The 13,703-nt window shown below is 41.1% G+C and overlaps 2 protein-coding genes across 3 annotated transcripts in view; both read right to left on the bottom strand.

Moving 5' to 3' along the window:
• si:ch73-127m5.2 (uncharacterized protein LOC561202 homolog) overlaps positions 1-10,153 on the bottom strand; it is a 15,531-nt gene extending 5,378 nt beyond the window's left edge. Inside the window, exons 1-2 of one of the 2 annotated variants that reach the window (XM_034859541.1) lie at positions 10,149-10,153; positions 7,166-7,171 (exon numbers count right to left, since the gene is read on the bottom strand). The gene's annotated coding sequence lies outside the window, so the exon portion shown is untranslated. Of the gene's footprint in view, positions 1-1,108; positions 1,232-7,165; positions 7,172-10,148 lie in introns of those variants that run through there. The other variant, XM_034859540.1, reaches the window with a different exon arrangement.
• The window catches only part of kif19 (kinesin family member 19), a 33,994-nt gene continuing 22,599 nt past the window's right edge, over positions 2,309-13,703 (bottom strand). The window contains exons 6-20 of the mRNA XM_034859537.1: positions 11,811-11,936; positions 11,503-11,697; positions 9,537-9,683; positions 9,302-9,424; positions 8,397-8,553; positions 8,073-8,247; positions 7,648-7,846; positions 7,162-7,432; positions 6,201-6,325; positions 5,928-6,091; positions 5,707-5,812; positions 4,899-5,022; positions 4,275-4,663; positions 3,485-3,653; positions 2,309-3,386 (exon numbers count right to left, since the gene is read on the bottom strand). Coding sequence (XP_034715428.1) covers positions 3,259-3,386; positions 3,485-3,653; positions 4,275-4,663; positions 4,899-5,022; positions 5,707-5,812; positions 5,928-6,091; positions 6,201-6,325; positions 7,162-7,432; positions 7,648-7,846; positions 8,073-8,247; positions 8,397-8,553; positions 9,302-9,424; positions 9,537-9,683; positions 11,503-11,697; positions 11,811-11,936 — 2,598 coding nt within the window. The 3' untranslated portion in view covers positions 2,309-3,258. The remainder of the gene's footprint in view (positions 3,387-3,484; positions 3,654-4,274; positions 4,664-4,898; positions 5,023-5,706; positions 5,813-5,927; positions 6,092-6,200; positions 6,326-7,161; positions 7,433-7,647; positions 7,847-8,072; positions 8,248-8,396; positions 8,554-9,301; positions 9,425-9,536; positions 9,684-11,502; positions 11,698-11,810; positions 11,937-13,703) is intronic.

The following is a 13,703-nucleotide window of genomic DNA, read 5'->3' as shown; positions in this document are numbered from 1 at the left end:
GGGGGGGGGGGCATTGACTTGTTCAATTTTGCCTTTTGCCATGGTTTTACTTGTATTCATCATTTTGAAAGAAACACACACAGTAGTGTGATTTGCTTGGATTACTAAATTCAAAACCTACCCAGAATGCATTATTGCGCACAGCTTCAAAAACAAAGCAAAGGAAAACCTGATAAGTTAGTAAGTCAGACCAGTGGTCCCCAGACTTTTTCACATCAAGCTCCCCTAAACTGAACTGAAAATTAGACCATCTTATAGGACTTTGTCCCACGGTCCCCTACCTGATAACATAACATTTGGGGTTTTATATGTTTTATTACAGAAAGTGAATTAAACCCATGAGCAAAATAGTCATACAATTTGTGATTGCGTTACTTGGATTGGATGCAATTATTAACACATTATTCCCCTTTTTGTTGTGGACCCCACTCTGAGAACCACTGAGTTAGACCCATGCAGTCTATGGTTAGACCTTACAAAAAGCAAACTTAAAAGGTCTGTTTGTATGTCAACCATCACTACTGTTGTCTGTCTGCTGGTTGTTGCAGCTCAGCTGCTGCTATGAGAAGTAATGCCTTTGATAGGACGATATACGGCAAGGGGACTGCTCTTTATTTGAACTAAAATAACTGTAAAAAAGCGTCTATCCAAGTGTTCACAATATAATTACACCCCTTACCTTTTTAAATGGTGTAGGGGTACGTGTGGCTTGCATGAGCGCGTGATTAAACGGTCTGTCTCGCGCTCAGAATCGGCAGTTTATGGGGAAATACAAAACTGTCTACAATAACACTAATTAAACGCTTACCCCTGTCCATATGTCGTTTTGGAGACATATACCACAGTGGCTCACTTTTACTTGTAGTTATATGAGAAAAAGCGCTGCCTTTAAGACGAACTAAAGACGCAAGTTTTATCAACAATGCTACAGTTATCGTAACTAACATTCATCATGGCTGCCAGGCACGATCGTTGCTGTTTCTTTATCTAAACCGCAGGCCTGAAACGTCGAAACAAACTACACCAGCGCACTGTTGCGGTTCTGAACGGGACAGACCGAATTTAACCGCTAACATTAGATGCAACTAGTGATGGCTGTCCCACTCACCGAATTGCCGTGACGTCTGATTTTTCCTAAAAGGACACTGATCCTAGAACGGTCCGCGTCGAAGCCAGCGACATTTTTTCTCCTTCTCTGCTGTAGCTTCGGCGGGTTGCAAATCAGCTGTAATTCCACTACCGCCTGAGAGCCGTAATCCCACCGCTGATTGGTCGATTAACACATCAATCAGGCAGCATGTGATTGCTCATTGGAAAATAAAGCTCTCTGTTGAACAGAGGAGGCGGTATTTCCGACTAAATCTCATTCACATACAATAGAATGAATATCTTGTACTTTTTTAAATCTCATTTTTGGAGGTATTATCGTCCACAAACTTGTTAAAATGGCAAAGTATAAAACTGCAAGAAAGTGAGTTTTACTTGGTTATCTGGATGACTGCTAACCACCTCATATCTGGAACAAAAATAGACTTTTACTCATCAAATTTATAGAAGCACCTGTGATTATTATTAATATTTGGGCAAGGTTGGATGCCCTTGTCAGATTCAAGGACTCGAAACAATCATTCCTGAAGGATTTATCAAGATAGCCTGAGTATCAGATGATCAACTGATATATGGCAGTAGGTATGAACATAACGAGTAATCTTTGCTTGGAGCAGTGATTGGTCATGCCAGTTACATTTGACTTAATTACATATGCCAACTAAATAATAAATTGGAGCTTTTAATTTGTATTCCAGAAAGGTAGACTAGACTAGAAGGCAGACAAAATACAAATTACCAAATATACCTTATCATATATATCCTGAACTGTATTTTCAGAATAGTGCCTACATAATAGTCCAAGTCTAGTCTAATTATATAGTAATTAAATAGCAGAAAAAGAACTGTGCTGCTTATGATACAAAATAAGAAATACAACCTCCAATATCAGCCTCAAAAGTCTTCACAAATGCCTAAGATCCCAAAATTCAATTATAAATGCTAAAACAAGCAAACTACTCAAATTGTAGAAGAAACATATGTGTTGTGAGTAGAGGAGTGGAGCATTAGATGGCGTACTGTAGCTACTGGGCAGCATCTAGTGGACATTATGGAATATTACACATCCAATCTCTAGATAGCATCCTGTGTGAGTCCCTCAAAAAATGTTAATTTCCTTGACATTATAGCATATTTCAGTCTTGCATGGATGCAGCAATGTTAACTAAGAACTGAACTGACGCTCATTTTCATTCACTTTTTGAATTTATTGAGTTAAAAATAAAAAAAAGTACAAAATAAAGCATAGAAAGTCATAGTTATGAAAACGACGTCAATGACAGCAACATAAAAGAAAAGGCAACAGTTAAATAATCCATCAAAATATAGTCCAACTAATCTGGAAAAGCAATTTATGGTACTATACAGAGCATCTACACAAACAGACATAACATTAAACAGTCATGTTTGGGTAAGAAAAGGCATAGACCCGGGGCGTGTGAGAATACAACACTGAGTTTCTATCCAGAAATGCACAACAATCAAAACGATCAAGGTTTTTTGTTTTACTCAAATATTAGTGTGTCATTGAAACAACCGCACTTTAAGAAAAACTGATGCTGAAACAACGTGACAATCGGCCTTTTCTCATTTTACAGTTTTACATTGCCATTAGAGTAATACCCTAATAACAAAGGCAGTCATTTCCATTGATTCTCATTTACATCATAACGATGAGGTTGAGCCCTAGATACATCCCCGTTTAGCTTAATGCTTCACTTTCTGGCCTTATAACAAGCACTGAACATTACCAAACCGTATTTGCTGACAATAAACGATTAGTACAGTGTAGCATTCATAGTGAGTTTGACACCATCCTGACTTGAGAATAACACACAGTTCAGCACGACAGCAAGCTAAAATGGAAACACTTTACAAGCACACAGAACATGCACTGTACATCTAGCAATCTTTGGCGTCCGTAGGCTGATAGGTCTCAGAGCCTGTCAGCGCTGCCGCTCAGTGTCCCCAACAAAGTACAGAGGACACCTGTGTGGAGTTTAGTCTCCAGCATACTGCCTCACAATCTTGCCTAATGTCAGCCACTGAGGTGATGGGATCGGGTTGGGTTTGGTTGCTCTCAGGTTCTACTCCAAGCTCAGCTGGTTTTGGGTGTTACTGCTGGTGCGGAGGATAAATTTGGCCGATGGCTTAGTGTCTGCGTGTGCGCTGGCCCCCGGTTCCTGTGGTGGTGATGTAGAGGAGAGGCTGGGGTTGCCGCAGCTGGGGCCCTCGCTTCAGGTTATTCATGTGGGCTGATGAGGACTCTGCATTTAAGCCTGTAGAAAGACAGGGGGTATAACAAAACAGAGCTCAATAAAAAAGGTTCTTACAGAGGAACGTCTATTGGTCAACATTGGCAGTGACAGCAGTTTACCTGTTTGCTGGATGTTGTGGGGTGCCCTGATTTTGGCGAGAGGAAGGACCCCTCTGTACTGTGGACGGAGCATGGGAGCCTGGGGCGGACCATTGCTGTGGAGATGGAGGTCTGATGTGCTGTCCAGAGGACGGAACCTTTGAACTGTGCTTGTCTTAGTTTGAGGCAGCTGCAAGCAAGTGGAGTAAGAATTTATATAAAATTTCTAAATTTCAGGTATAGTCGTATACCACTAACAATCTAATATGGTGCTGCTTAATCCTGTGATAACTATTTATTGGGTCAACGGCTCAAATACATTATATGTGACACCATTACACCAGGGAAAACCAGGCTACAGGGCAAGTTCATGTAAATGCCAATGTTGCATGTTTCTGCTTAATGTGTAGGATGTCAATTATTAGGATACATGATAGCCTGTCAAACAGAAAATCCAGAATTTCACTATTCTCATGAAGGTGGATTGAGTTGTCAAATAATTTCCCATTTCATATTGTTTCTATAGGGTTTTGAGTTGGAATGCAGTGATCACGGATTGCCTTATTTTTCTGTATGTTGTGCATCCATAATAGTAATAATAATAATTATAATCTTAATAAAAAAAGACTAAAAAGCAGAATGGGATAAGCTGATAATAAGGATTGTTGTCTTTGCAGTCTTTTCTCCCCTTATTTTCCAAAAAGCACTTAATGCAGCAAAAGTCACAATACTGTGAGTCACACAAAGTCTCCTGAGAAAAACCCAGAAATATAACAATAATAACAACATGCAGAAATTGGAAAATACTCACTGCTTGGCCAGTGACCTCAAAAGAGCGTGAGCGCCTCTTCTTGCGGCGAGCCTCAAAGTCCACTTCGCGGGGGGTTTGGTTCTTTGTGGCGACATGAAGGTTACGTGGGCGTGTCCAGGTCACCTGCAGGCCGGGCCCGTCACCCGTGCTGCTCGACAGGTTATCGTCCGAGGTGGCGTGTCTGAGCTCAGGGCTAGGCTGCCTGCCGCGTCGCATTGGTAAACCTTGAGGGGGCGCCTCACTCAAAGAGAGGCTGCTTTTCTGCTTCTTGGGGTCCAGGGGAGAGGGGGGAGGGGGTAATCGCAAGGCGTCCAACTCCAGGGCTTTGGAGCGTCGACGGGCTGCTTTTACTACTATGTTCTGGACCCCCTTTAGGATCTGCTGCCGCTCTGCGGAGACACAGGGACATGTGTGTTATTTCACTTCACCACCCATTACTTGGCTACCTCTGAAAGAATGGCTCATAATGCTTTTACTGGCACAGCTAACTATTCGTTAGTGCTGAAAGATTCGGAAGAAAATAAATAACAACAATTTTGATAAAGTTGAATGTGCTCACACCAGCCCAATTGTACCTCCACTAACATGTACTGCATACCTTATATACTCGTTTGAACACCTTACCAGTTCGTGAAAGCGGGATATCAGCCCCGGCCTCGCTGCTCTCGGGTGAAGAGTCCAGGTGGCTGCTGACACTGTGGCTGAGATGGCTGTAGCTCAGAGAGCTCTCAGGAGCCAGTGGCTGCAGCTGCAAACATGAGATGCAAAGAGCCACATTATGATCAGACAGTCACGGCAGTCCTTTGCTTTCAGTCAAGGTTAGATTTGATGCCATCTGAATTAATTCTGTGCCTCTTAAAAATGACATGTTTACTTTGAGTAGGGCATTTGGATTCAAGCACCCATAACTTTCTTTTACTTCATTTTGTCAATGACTCACACTTGCATTTTGCATAGTGAGAAATTTAGATGGCGGTGATATTATTTCAAGCCTTGAACAAATTTCAACATGAAAATCGGAGGAAAAAACCCTGAATGCAAGAGTTGAGGCACAAGAGTTGAGAGTAAATGTTGGAGCTTCTTCTGTGGAGGCGCACGGGTTGAACATGAAAAACTTCAAGCAGAGTCAAATATCTGTGTGAGTTTAATTTAAACAGGAACCCATATTGCTTGAAGTGAAAAGCAACACCTGACTAGACTGTATTAAATCGCAGCATGATAATAATAACTTTAATAATAATAATAATAACTTTATTTGTAAAGCACCTTTCATACAATTGCATGCTGCACAAAGTGCTTTACAGTGTGGTTTACAACAAAACACATTAAAGACAATTTAACCAACATAGAAACAACATGAGGCACTTCTCAGGGATAGCTACAGAAATGGAAGGAATCAGGGGCAAATACTGCCTATTAGACTAATCCTCACCTCTCTGTTACCCTTCCCGTTTATGTGGATGGGAGGCGGTGTCATTACAGCAGAGTTTTTTATCTGCCTGGCATGAGGGCTGCTCTTAAAAACTCTGTTGTTGTCACTGATGCAGGGAAAGAGAGAGATCAGTACGGAGATATTAACTTGGTCATTGGAACATCAAGGTTTTGTGATACTTGCTGTTGCAATAAATACATATCAACAAGATGTCCTCTTACAGCTCAGGCTCAGGCAGAATAGGGGGCAAAGTGTGTCTACGGATTTTGGCTTGGCCTCGTCTGTTATCCGAGCACATGTTGCGTACACTCTCCTGGTCTGAGTCCATGTCCTGCATGTTGTCACGACCCTGACCGGGCAGAGTGATCTTGGGTAGAGAGCCCTCCTGCAACAGGATTATTATGAATTATTTGTCTCAATATTCACATAGGCCACCTAATAAATACGTTGTGTATAATCTTGTTTCTCATTGTGATTGGTCATGCAGCGGCTACCTTGATGGTGTGTCTGGTGGTCACCTTGTCCAGGGCCATTGCTCTGTCCAGTTTCCTCTCATCCAGCTCCCTCATGTACATCTCATACAGCTCCTGGAGGTGTGGAGGTACTAGCAGACTGTGGTCTGGAACACAATTCCATACATTTAGTACTTACACACATTTCAGTAAACCAGAAATTCTCGGTGTCTAAAACCAAAACCAAACGTCATCAAATGTTTTGTTTTGTCCGACCAGCAGTTCAAACTTGTCATCTAAGACTAACAAAAGAAGAAAGTCCTCACACCTAAGAAATGCAAACAATCAAAAGTTTGGAATTAGTTGTTGAAAAAAAAAAAACTTGGACAAGATTATCAAAATAATTAATTTTCTTTCAACTGACTCATTTAGCAAAGTGATGCAGCTCTAAACCAGGCGTGTGGAAACAAAGTACACAGCAATTAACCAATCAACAGATATTAAATATAGGCTTTTCAACAGATATTTGGAGTTAGTGCTGATTAATCTATGTGGACGACATTTTATTTCCAGGATTGTTCTGGTACCGCCCGAAATTTGGTTGGATGTCCGTCACCTTCCGCTTGGTATTGGTATTCTAATCTCCAGTGGATTTATATGGACTATGGTTAACTGCTCTTCAGATCTCTGCAGGGTAAATCCAGACAGCTAGGTAGACTATCTGTCCAATTGGATTTTTTTGTGTTGTATGACTAAAACAACCTTTGGACATACACGTGTTCCACCAAAACAAGTTCTTTCCCGAGGCTATTTTACAGCGACACCATTGGGCTGTCTGGCGCTTAGCAGCCAACTAATCTGGAAAAGCAATTAAAGAAATGCCAATGAACCAGAGCACGTTTTTTTTTTAAATCCCGCAATGCTGTTTGGTCTACCCAGACTCTCCTCCACAATGCTGTGGAGGAAGATCTGGCAAATTAAGACTAAGCACTGATGGACTCACCAACAATGAACTGTCTCTGCTGCTGTATGATCTCGTCACACAGGTGTCTGTGCTGCTCGAAGCGCTGCACCACAAAGTCTTTGTGCCGGATGACGTTGTCCTTGAGCAGTGCATGGGACTGCATCTCTGCGTTCTCGATCTCCAGCTCGTGGACCTTGCAGAGGAGGCACAGGACCTCACGCTGCTCCTCTGAGCTCACCCGTCGAGGCAACAGCTCCTCCAAGCGACGGCCCAGATCCCGAAGCTCCACAAATCTGCGCTCGAGCAACGCCTTGCATGAGCGGGAAACAGAAAGATCTGAGATGTGCGCACAGTGTTGTTTCCTATTTCTTAAACATGCCATGGTCAAGTAAAGATATTTAAAATCACAGCCAAGCCCAAAATATTTACAAGGTATTGGAGGAAAGTAGTTAGTTTCTATATTCTATGGAAACACAGAAGTACCTTAGATTTTTCCCTTAGTCTAAAGTAGATTAGTAATCCTACCTTCTGTTTGTTGATCTTTTTCTGTTCAGCCATGAGGGTAACCAGGTTTTCTCGGGCCATCACCACCTGCTGGGTCTCTGTGCTATCCGGAGGAGATTCTGGGGAGTCTGAGTCCTTCTCGCTTTCGTCCTTATTTACACTTTCTTTCCTTCTTTCAGCCCGCCACTTCTTCCTGCGCCTACTCCGCTCCTGTTCCCAGCTGGGAAAAGAAGGTTATATACAAACATTTGAACTGCCAGCAATAACAATTTCATTTATAATTTGTCTTCTGTTCACCAGAGCTGGTATTATAAATACTGGTCGAGGTACACATACGGTGAATCAGTTTACAAACTTTTTTGTAAAATTAAATGTAATCCTAGTTGTACTAGATTAAAGTATGTATGCTATGAAGGAAATTAAAGACATAAACCCTGAACACTAACTCTGCAATGGTTAACAGATGTTTGGAGGTGTCAATCTGGATCTCCATGTTGCTGTTTTCCAGCTCCATCAGGCTCCTCCTGATCTCCATCTGTTGGCGGAAGGCATCCAGGAGCTGCTCCCTCAACTGGTCCATCTCTGCCTGACTCTGGTGGCTAGAGTGGGCCTGGACCTCCGCTACGAGAGATGAGGAAAGATGATGATGAGGAAAGGAGAATAAGTAAATAGTCATAAAACACGCTGTACAGAATAAAAATCTTAGAAAACCGCTGAATATGGCAGACTTTGTTCATACTGGGAGAAGGCATTTGTGGACAAGACTTTACCCTGGACATGGCGGATGTCAGCTCGGTCTGAGTTAAGCTGGCGGCTCGCCTGATCTGCAATCTTCTTCTTGAGCCGCTGGATCTCACAGCGCAGGTCTGAGATGATGTTGGTGTACTGAGCAATGTGGTATGACACATTTATCAGGTTCCTCTTTACCTGAAGCGCACAGCGATGACAAAGACAAAGAAAAGAATACTTAAGATACTTACATGGGTCTCAAATTTCACACGGATATTAATGTTTTCTAAGTGATAATTGGTTCTTGGAACGAACCACAACACAGAATGAAATACTATAAAATGGTAAAAAGCTTCACTTATATAGCATTTAAACAAAAAAAAAGGAAAAATTGGAATCTGCTTGATGGCAACTAATCAATCCATCTTAAAAAGCCATAACTATCTAATATAAAAAAAGAAATGTAATTAAATACAGGGTTCAATGCTGAGGTTTTTTTTCACTTGTCCTGTCTGGCAATTAATGAAAAATTCTAAGTCAATTTTGGCCCCTATACAATTGTTTTGGTTTGCTTTCTCCAGGAAAAACGTCAAAAAAACGGGAGGAGGGAAAAACTTAAAAAAAAACTTTAAACAAAACATGTTTAAAGCATCAAAAGTGTAATAAAAAAGTTAAACATCAAAAGCATCAAGCCCTAACTCAATTCTTGATTGGCCAATGACACATTCAAATTAAATCACTCAAACAGCATTCTCCAAGCCGCGGAGAACGATAATGTAATTTATAATATGACGCCAAAACGGCCAAGTGGGTTGTTTTATTTACGGGCAACCCTTATTGTTGAACCCTGAAATATTAAATTGTGTCATGAAATCCACTCCTCTCTATTTTAACTGTAGTAAAGACAGATCAGGCTTAATTGATAAAACATGAGTTCTGAGCTCACCCGTGTTCGAATGCTTTTGGCACGGTCAGCGTATGCCAGGGTGTTGCGAGACTCCTCAAAAGCCACAGAGGCGGGGCTAATATGGGCTATCATGACCGTTCGGCTGTTCCCACCCAACGAATCCTGTTGGTCAAAGACATCAGAAGAACTCAATAAGGATGAATATTGTGTGAATCACAAAGTAAAATGAGGGAATCATGTAGATGGTCCCTTATAAATTCCTAAATTGCTGTACCTTCAGTAGTCGAGTCAACTTGCTGTCTCGATAGTTGACATACTTGGTGCCATTTTTGTCACTTAGCGCGTTGATGCAGTTGCCCAAAGCCAGAAGGGAGCGGTTGATGTGGGCCCCCTCTTTCAACCGCTGACCCCTATTCTGAGTCTATTGACAGACAGATGTGGGTGAGAAAACCTCTGAGCTTTTGGAAAATGTTCTTTAGGCATTTAATTATTACAAAGTAAACTGTAGACAATTGAGAGACAGAGAAAGAGAGACAGGAATATGCAGTAAATATACCTCCTCGTACATTTTTTCAGGAAGACCTAACACTTAACCACCGCCCTCTTCCTAAATCGAATCAGGTTGACTCAAACCATAGACTTTGCAGTTACATGGTTAGGGTCTTAATGGCCAGGATCCTCAATCAACTCGTGACTATAGTCAATGTGAACCCATATGAACATAGTTTTTCCTACTACAGTTATGACAATTTCATGTGAGAGATTTCTGTATTGTTTTTTTTCTCTGTCCTGTTCTCACTGCTCTGAAATGGGCCGGCCCCAGATGGTACTATATTAGTATAGTATATAGTAATAAACAATACCTGAGGGTGTTTTTTTTTTTAACTTGTTACCTTTAAGTGTATACTATTATATTGAAAATATATGAATGTTGATGTTATGGAGCATTACTTTAATACTTTAAACCCCTTGGCCACCAGGGCACCCTAACATCGGAACATAGAGACTCTCTTTCAGAGTAGTTGTACTGTTTCCAATCTTGCCCAGTAGATGGCATTACCTCCTCAACGTTTACTAACCTCATCCACTCCTATTTGCTTTAGAAGCCGAAATAAAATGTTCCATGTTGCTTCATGTGACAAACAACTCTCTGTTTGTTCTGTTCAATTCCTAATGGAGGCCATATGTGCTATTCATCAATAGTTTCGCTCTCAAATAGTCTCCATGGTAAGTAAATGCTCTCGCTCCCCGACTGTTTGCATGTTGTGGCATAAATAACAAGCCATTTATCTGACCGACAGAAGCAGACTCTTGAAAAACTGCCGACCTTAAACTGAACAAATACTTTTTAACATCCTCACTCAACGAAGAGAAGGTCAAATCACATCTAGTCTTCATTTCCTGTCTGACAAAACAGCCTCGCTTTTCTCCAGACAAGTATTGACCGCACTGGTGCGAGGCAGTATCCGCCAGTTTCTGCTAACAGCTGGAACTGGCTGTAAAATGATTCATTTGGCAATCATGAAGTCCTTATTCTCTTCAATATTCTCCTATTTCTACCTTCATTTTCTTTTTTGTGAATTTTGTTTTTTTTAAATGTTCATTAAGTGTAAATAAATGTGGATTATCAGCACAATTCACTTTAAGTATGAAAAGTCAAAGCCTTTTTTATATTACACTACAGGATATATCATATTATTACATTATTGTTGCTGATGCCTTAAAGTGCAAATAGCATTTTTTTGTTACAGCTGGTCAAATAGTTTATTTTAACAATTTCATGTACTGTTTGTAGTTTTTACTTTTGTGGACCTGCATTGCACTGCAAGGCATCGTGTTGCACTAAAAGGGCTGCGGAGGAGGGTCTGGCTAAAAAGCGTGCTCTGGTTTATTGACATTTCTGTAAACCAATCCCAATCGTCTTGGGCGACGCTAGGAGCCGAAGGGAGCAACGGTGCCGCTGCAAAATAGAATCGGAAAGGAATTTGTTTTGGTAGAACATGTACGTTCAAAGGTTGTTTTAGTCGTGCAACAAAAACTCAGATTGGACAGATAGTCTAGCTAGCTGTCTGGATTTACCCTGCAGATATCTGAGGAGCAGTTAATCAGAGTCCTCAAAAATCCACCGGAGTTTAGAATTCCAACACAAAGAAAGAGGAAGCTCCACAGTCAACCGGCCATAAATTCCGTAAATGAAACATTGTAGAAATAGACTCCTGACTAGGTATATATACACACACCTGTGCTGCTCGTTCAGAGCCGGCTAGGTCGATCATGAAGAGCCTTGCAAAGCGGACCTCTTGTAAGACGTCGCGACACCTGCCCTGCTGCTTCACGGCCACCTGCAGCACAGCGTGGGAGCGAGACGACGTCTTGTTGGCGGCTGTCGGCTCCTGGGTACGCTGCTTGTTTCCCCTCATCAGCAATTCCATGATCTGAAAACACAAAGGCAGAGTTCTAGTTGTGCAGTTGCACTGGCTGATATCTGAATGTTTTGATTGAAATAAGTAATGAGTCATGTCATGCATGGTAAGGAAGCTTTTCTAACCTCTTGTGCATTGATGGTAGACACCTCTGTGATGCCAGCAACCTGAATCTCTCCTTTCGAGTCTTCTCTTAGGTCCAAAAAGCCAGAGGATGGGTTCAGCAGGTCACGGATCATCTCATTGTAGATCTAAAAAGACACAGAAATATAATATCGTCAGCTGAATACACCGTCAATACAGATCTCAGTGAGGCAATCTGTTCAACATCTTGAAGTTATGTTTCTTTGAATCATGACATGCAATGGAAGGTTGGTTATTTCCTCTGAAAGGCTCCATTCAGGTTTTCAGGCCTCCTACACAGACCCAAACCTGGTACAGCAACATCAAGTGCTATATTTTCAGCAACTTGTCATGTAGAAACCACTGCTTGTTAGGCGGCAGGCTGTCATCAGTCAGTGTCAGTGCTCTTCATCCACAGAAAAGTAAATTCAGATCCCTTCTCTGAACTGACATTGATGGTGCAGTGAATGCCCCTAAAATTACCCACATAAGAGCTCAGTACAGGAAGAGACATCCTGGAAAGTGACCACTGTACGACAAACCACTAGGAGGTTGGAGCTGTGTGGACAGTTTTTATTTGTCAGGCAGATCCCAGCCACAAACTCTGAGAAGGGGGGGTGCTTTTACTGACACAGACAGTTATTTACACAGTTACACACTGACAGATATTTGTTCTATTATTTTGTCCATCTGTACGCTTTCATTGCTGGTGAGGTTTGAAGAGTCTACTGCTATGCAAGTCCACAATGGTGCTTTGAGCTAAATACAAATGTCAGCAAGCAAACACGCTCAAAAAGACAATACTAACGTGGATGTTTAGCAGGCATAATGTTAACCATCTAAATTTAGCATAAGCAAGATATCAATAAACACAAAGCTGAGGCAGTAAGAATGTCTTGAATCGTTTGGTTATGAGCCATCCATGACACTAGCGTACAATAATAAAAATGAGTTCTCCTTCTATTGAGGTTTTTAAATGTGAGAAGAGTTGGAAAATAAAACCAGAATGAACAAAATTAAAAAGTGGGAGGGAGCAATATTTGCATGTGAGTGGTAAGGAATAAATGAATGTGTCTTTTTATATCCACACAGTGTATAAATAAAGACACTGTGTGGATGAAAAAAGACACATTCTTTTCTGTGCGTGTGTTTTAGAGATTGCACGTGTGAAAGAGAGAGTGATTTGAACAAGAAAAGGAGCCGATGTGTGCACATTGCTCAGTCAAGCTGTAAAATGGCGTGTAACTTCTTTGTGACGAGGCAGCATTGGCAACAGATTGCTCCCTGGTAACAGCAAACACACACGTCACACACATCCTTGTGTCTGGATTCATCATGAAGAGTTCAATATGGCAGTGAACATTCAGACAAGCATTCTAGGGACGTGTCTTGGAAATTAGCAATAGCTATGTACTTGTGAGATTTGTTGCACAAATGTATGTCTAAGTATCTTTCCCTATTCAAATAAAGATGAAATGAAATGAGACTCCTTGATAGGCATTTAAATAGGAATATGTTACTTCTGCCCACCCAGAGAGCTACTCTGGAGGTAGGCTTCAAAAACATTGTCAATCATTGGACATAATGACAGTGTTTGGCTCTAAAAAAAAACTATTGTAATTTCAATGTCTAATGTCTCCTCCCAATAGGCAAGATCTGTACCCAACAAGTGCTCATTTTGTTCAATTTCCCCTTTTAAAGGCTAGTGCTCTTTTTACATTTTTCTTTTTTTCTCTCATTTCCCTTTCTGAACATTGTTGAAAAGCTCTAAATCAGACTTCTTTATATTCATGCTGCCATCTTCTTCAGAAAGACTTTTAAGAGAAAACCTATGATGGACAAATTATTATTAACTTAAAATCATTTAAAAAATATACTGAACAAGACAATTTCTA

The sequence above is a fragment of the Etheostoma cragini genome, chromosome 21, assembly GCF_013103735.1.
Source record: "Etheostoma cragini isolate CJK2018 chromosome 21, CSU_Ecrag_1.0, whole genome shotgun sequence".
Taxonomy (NCBI): domain Eukaryota; kingdom Metazoa; phylum Chordata; class Actinopteri; order Perciformes; family Percidae; genus Etheostoma; species Etheostoma cragini.
The sequence above is the reverse complement of the archived record's forward strand: the minus strand, read 5'-3'. Positions and strand labels throughout refer to the sequence as shown.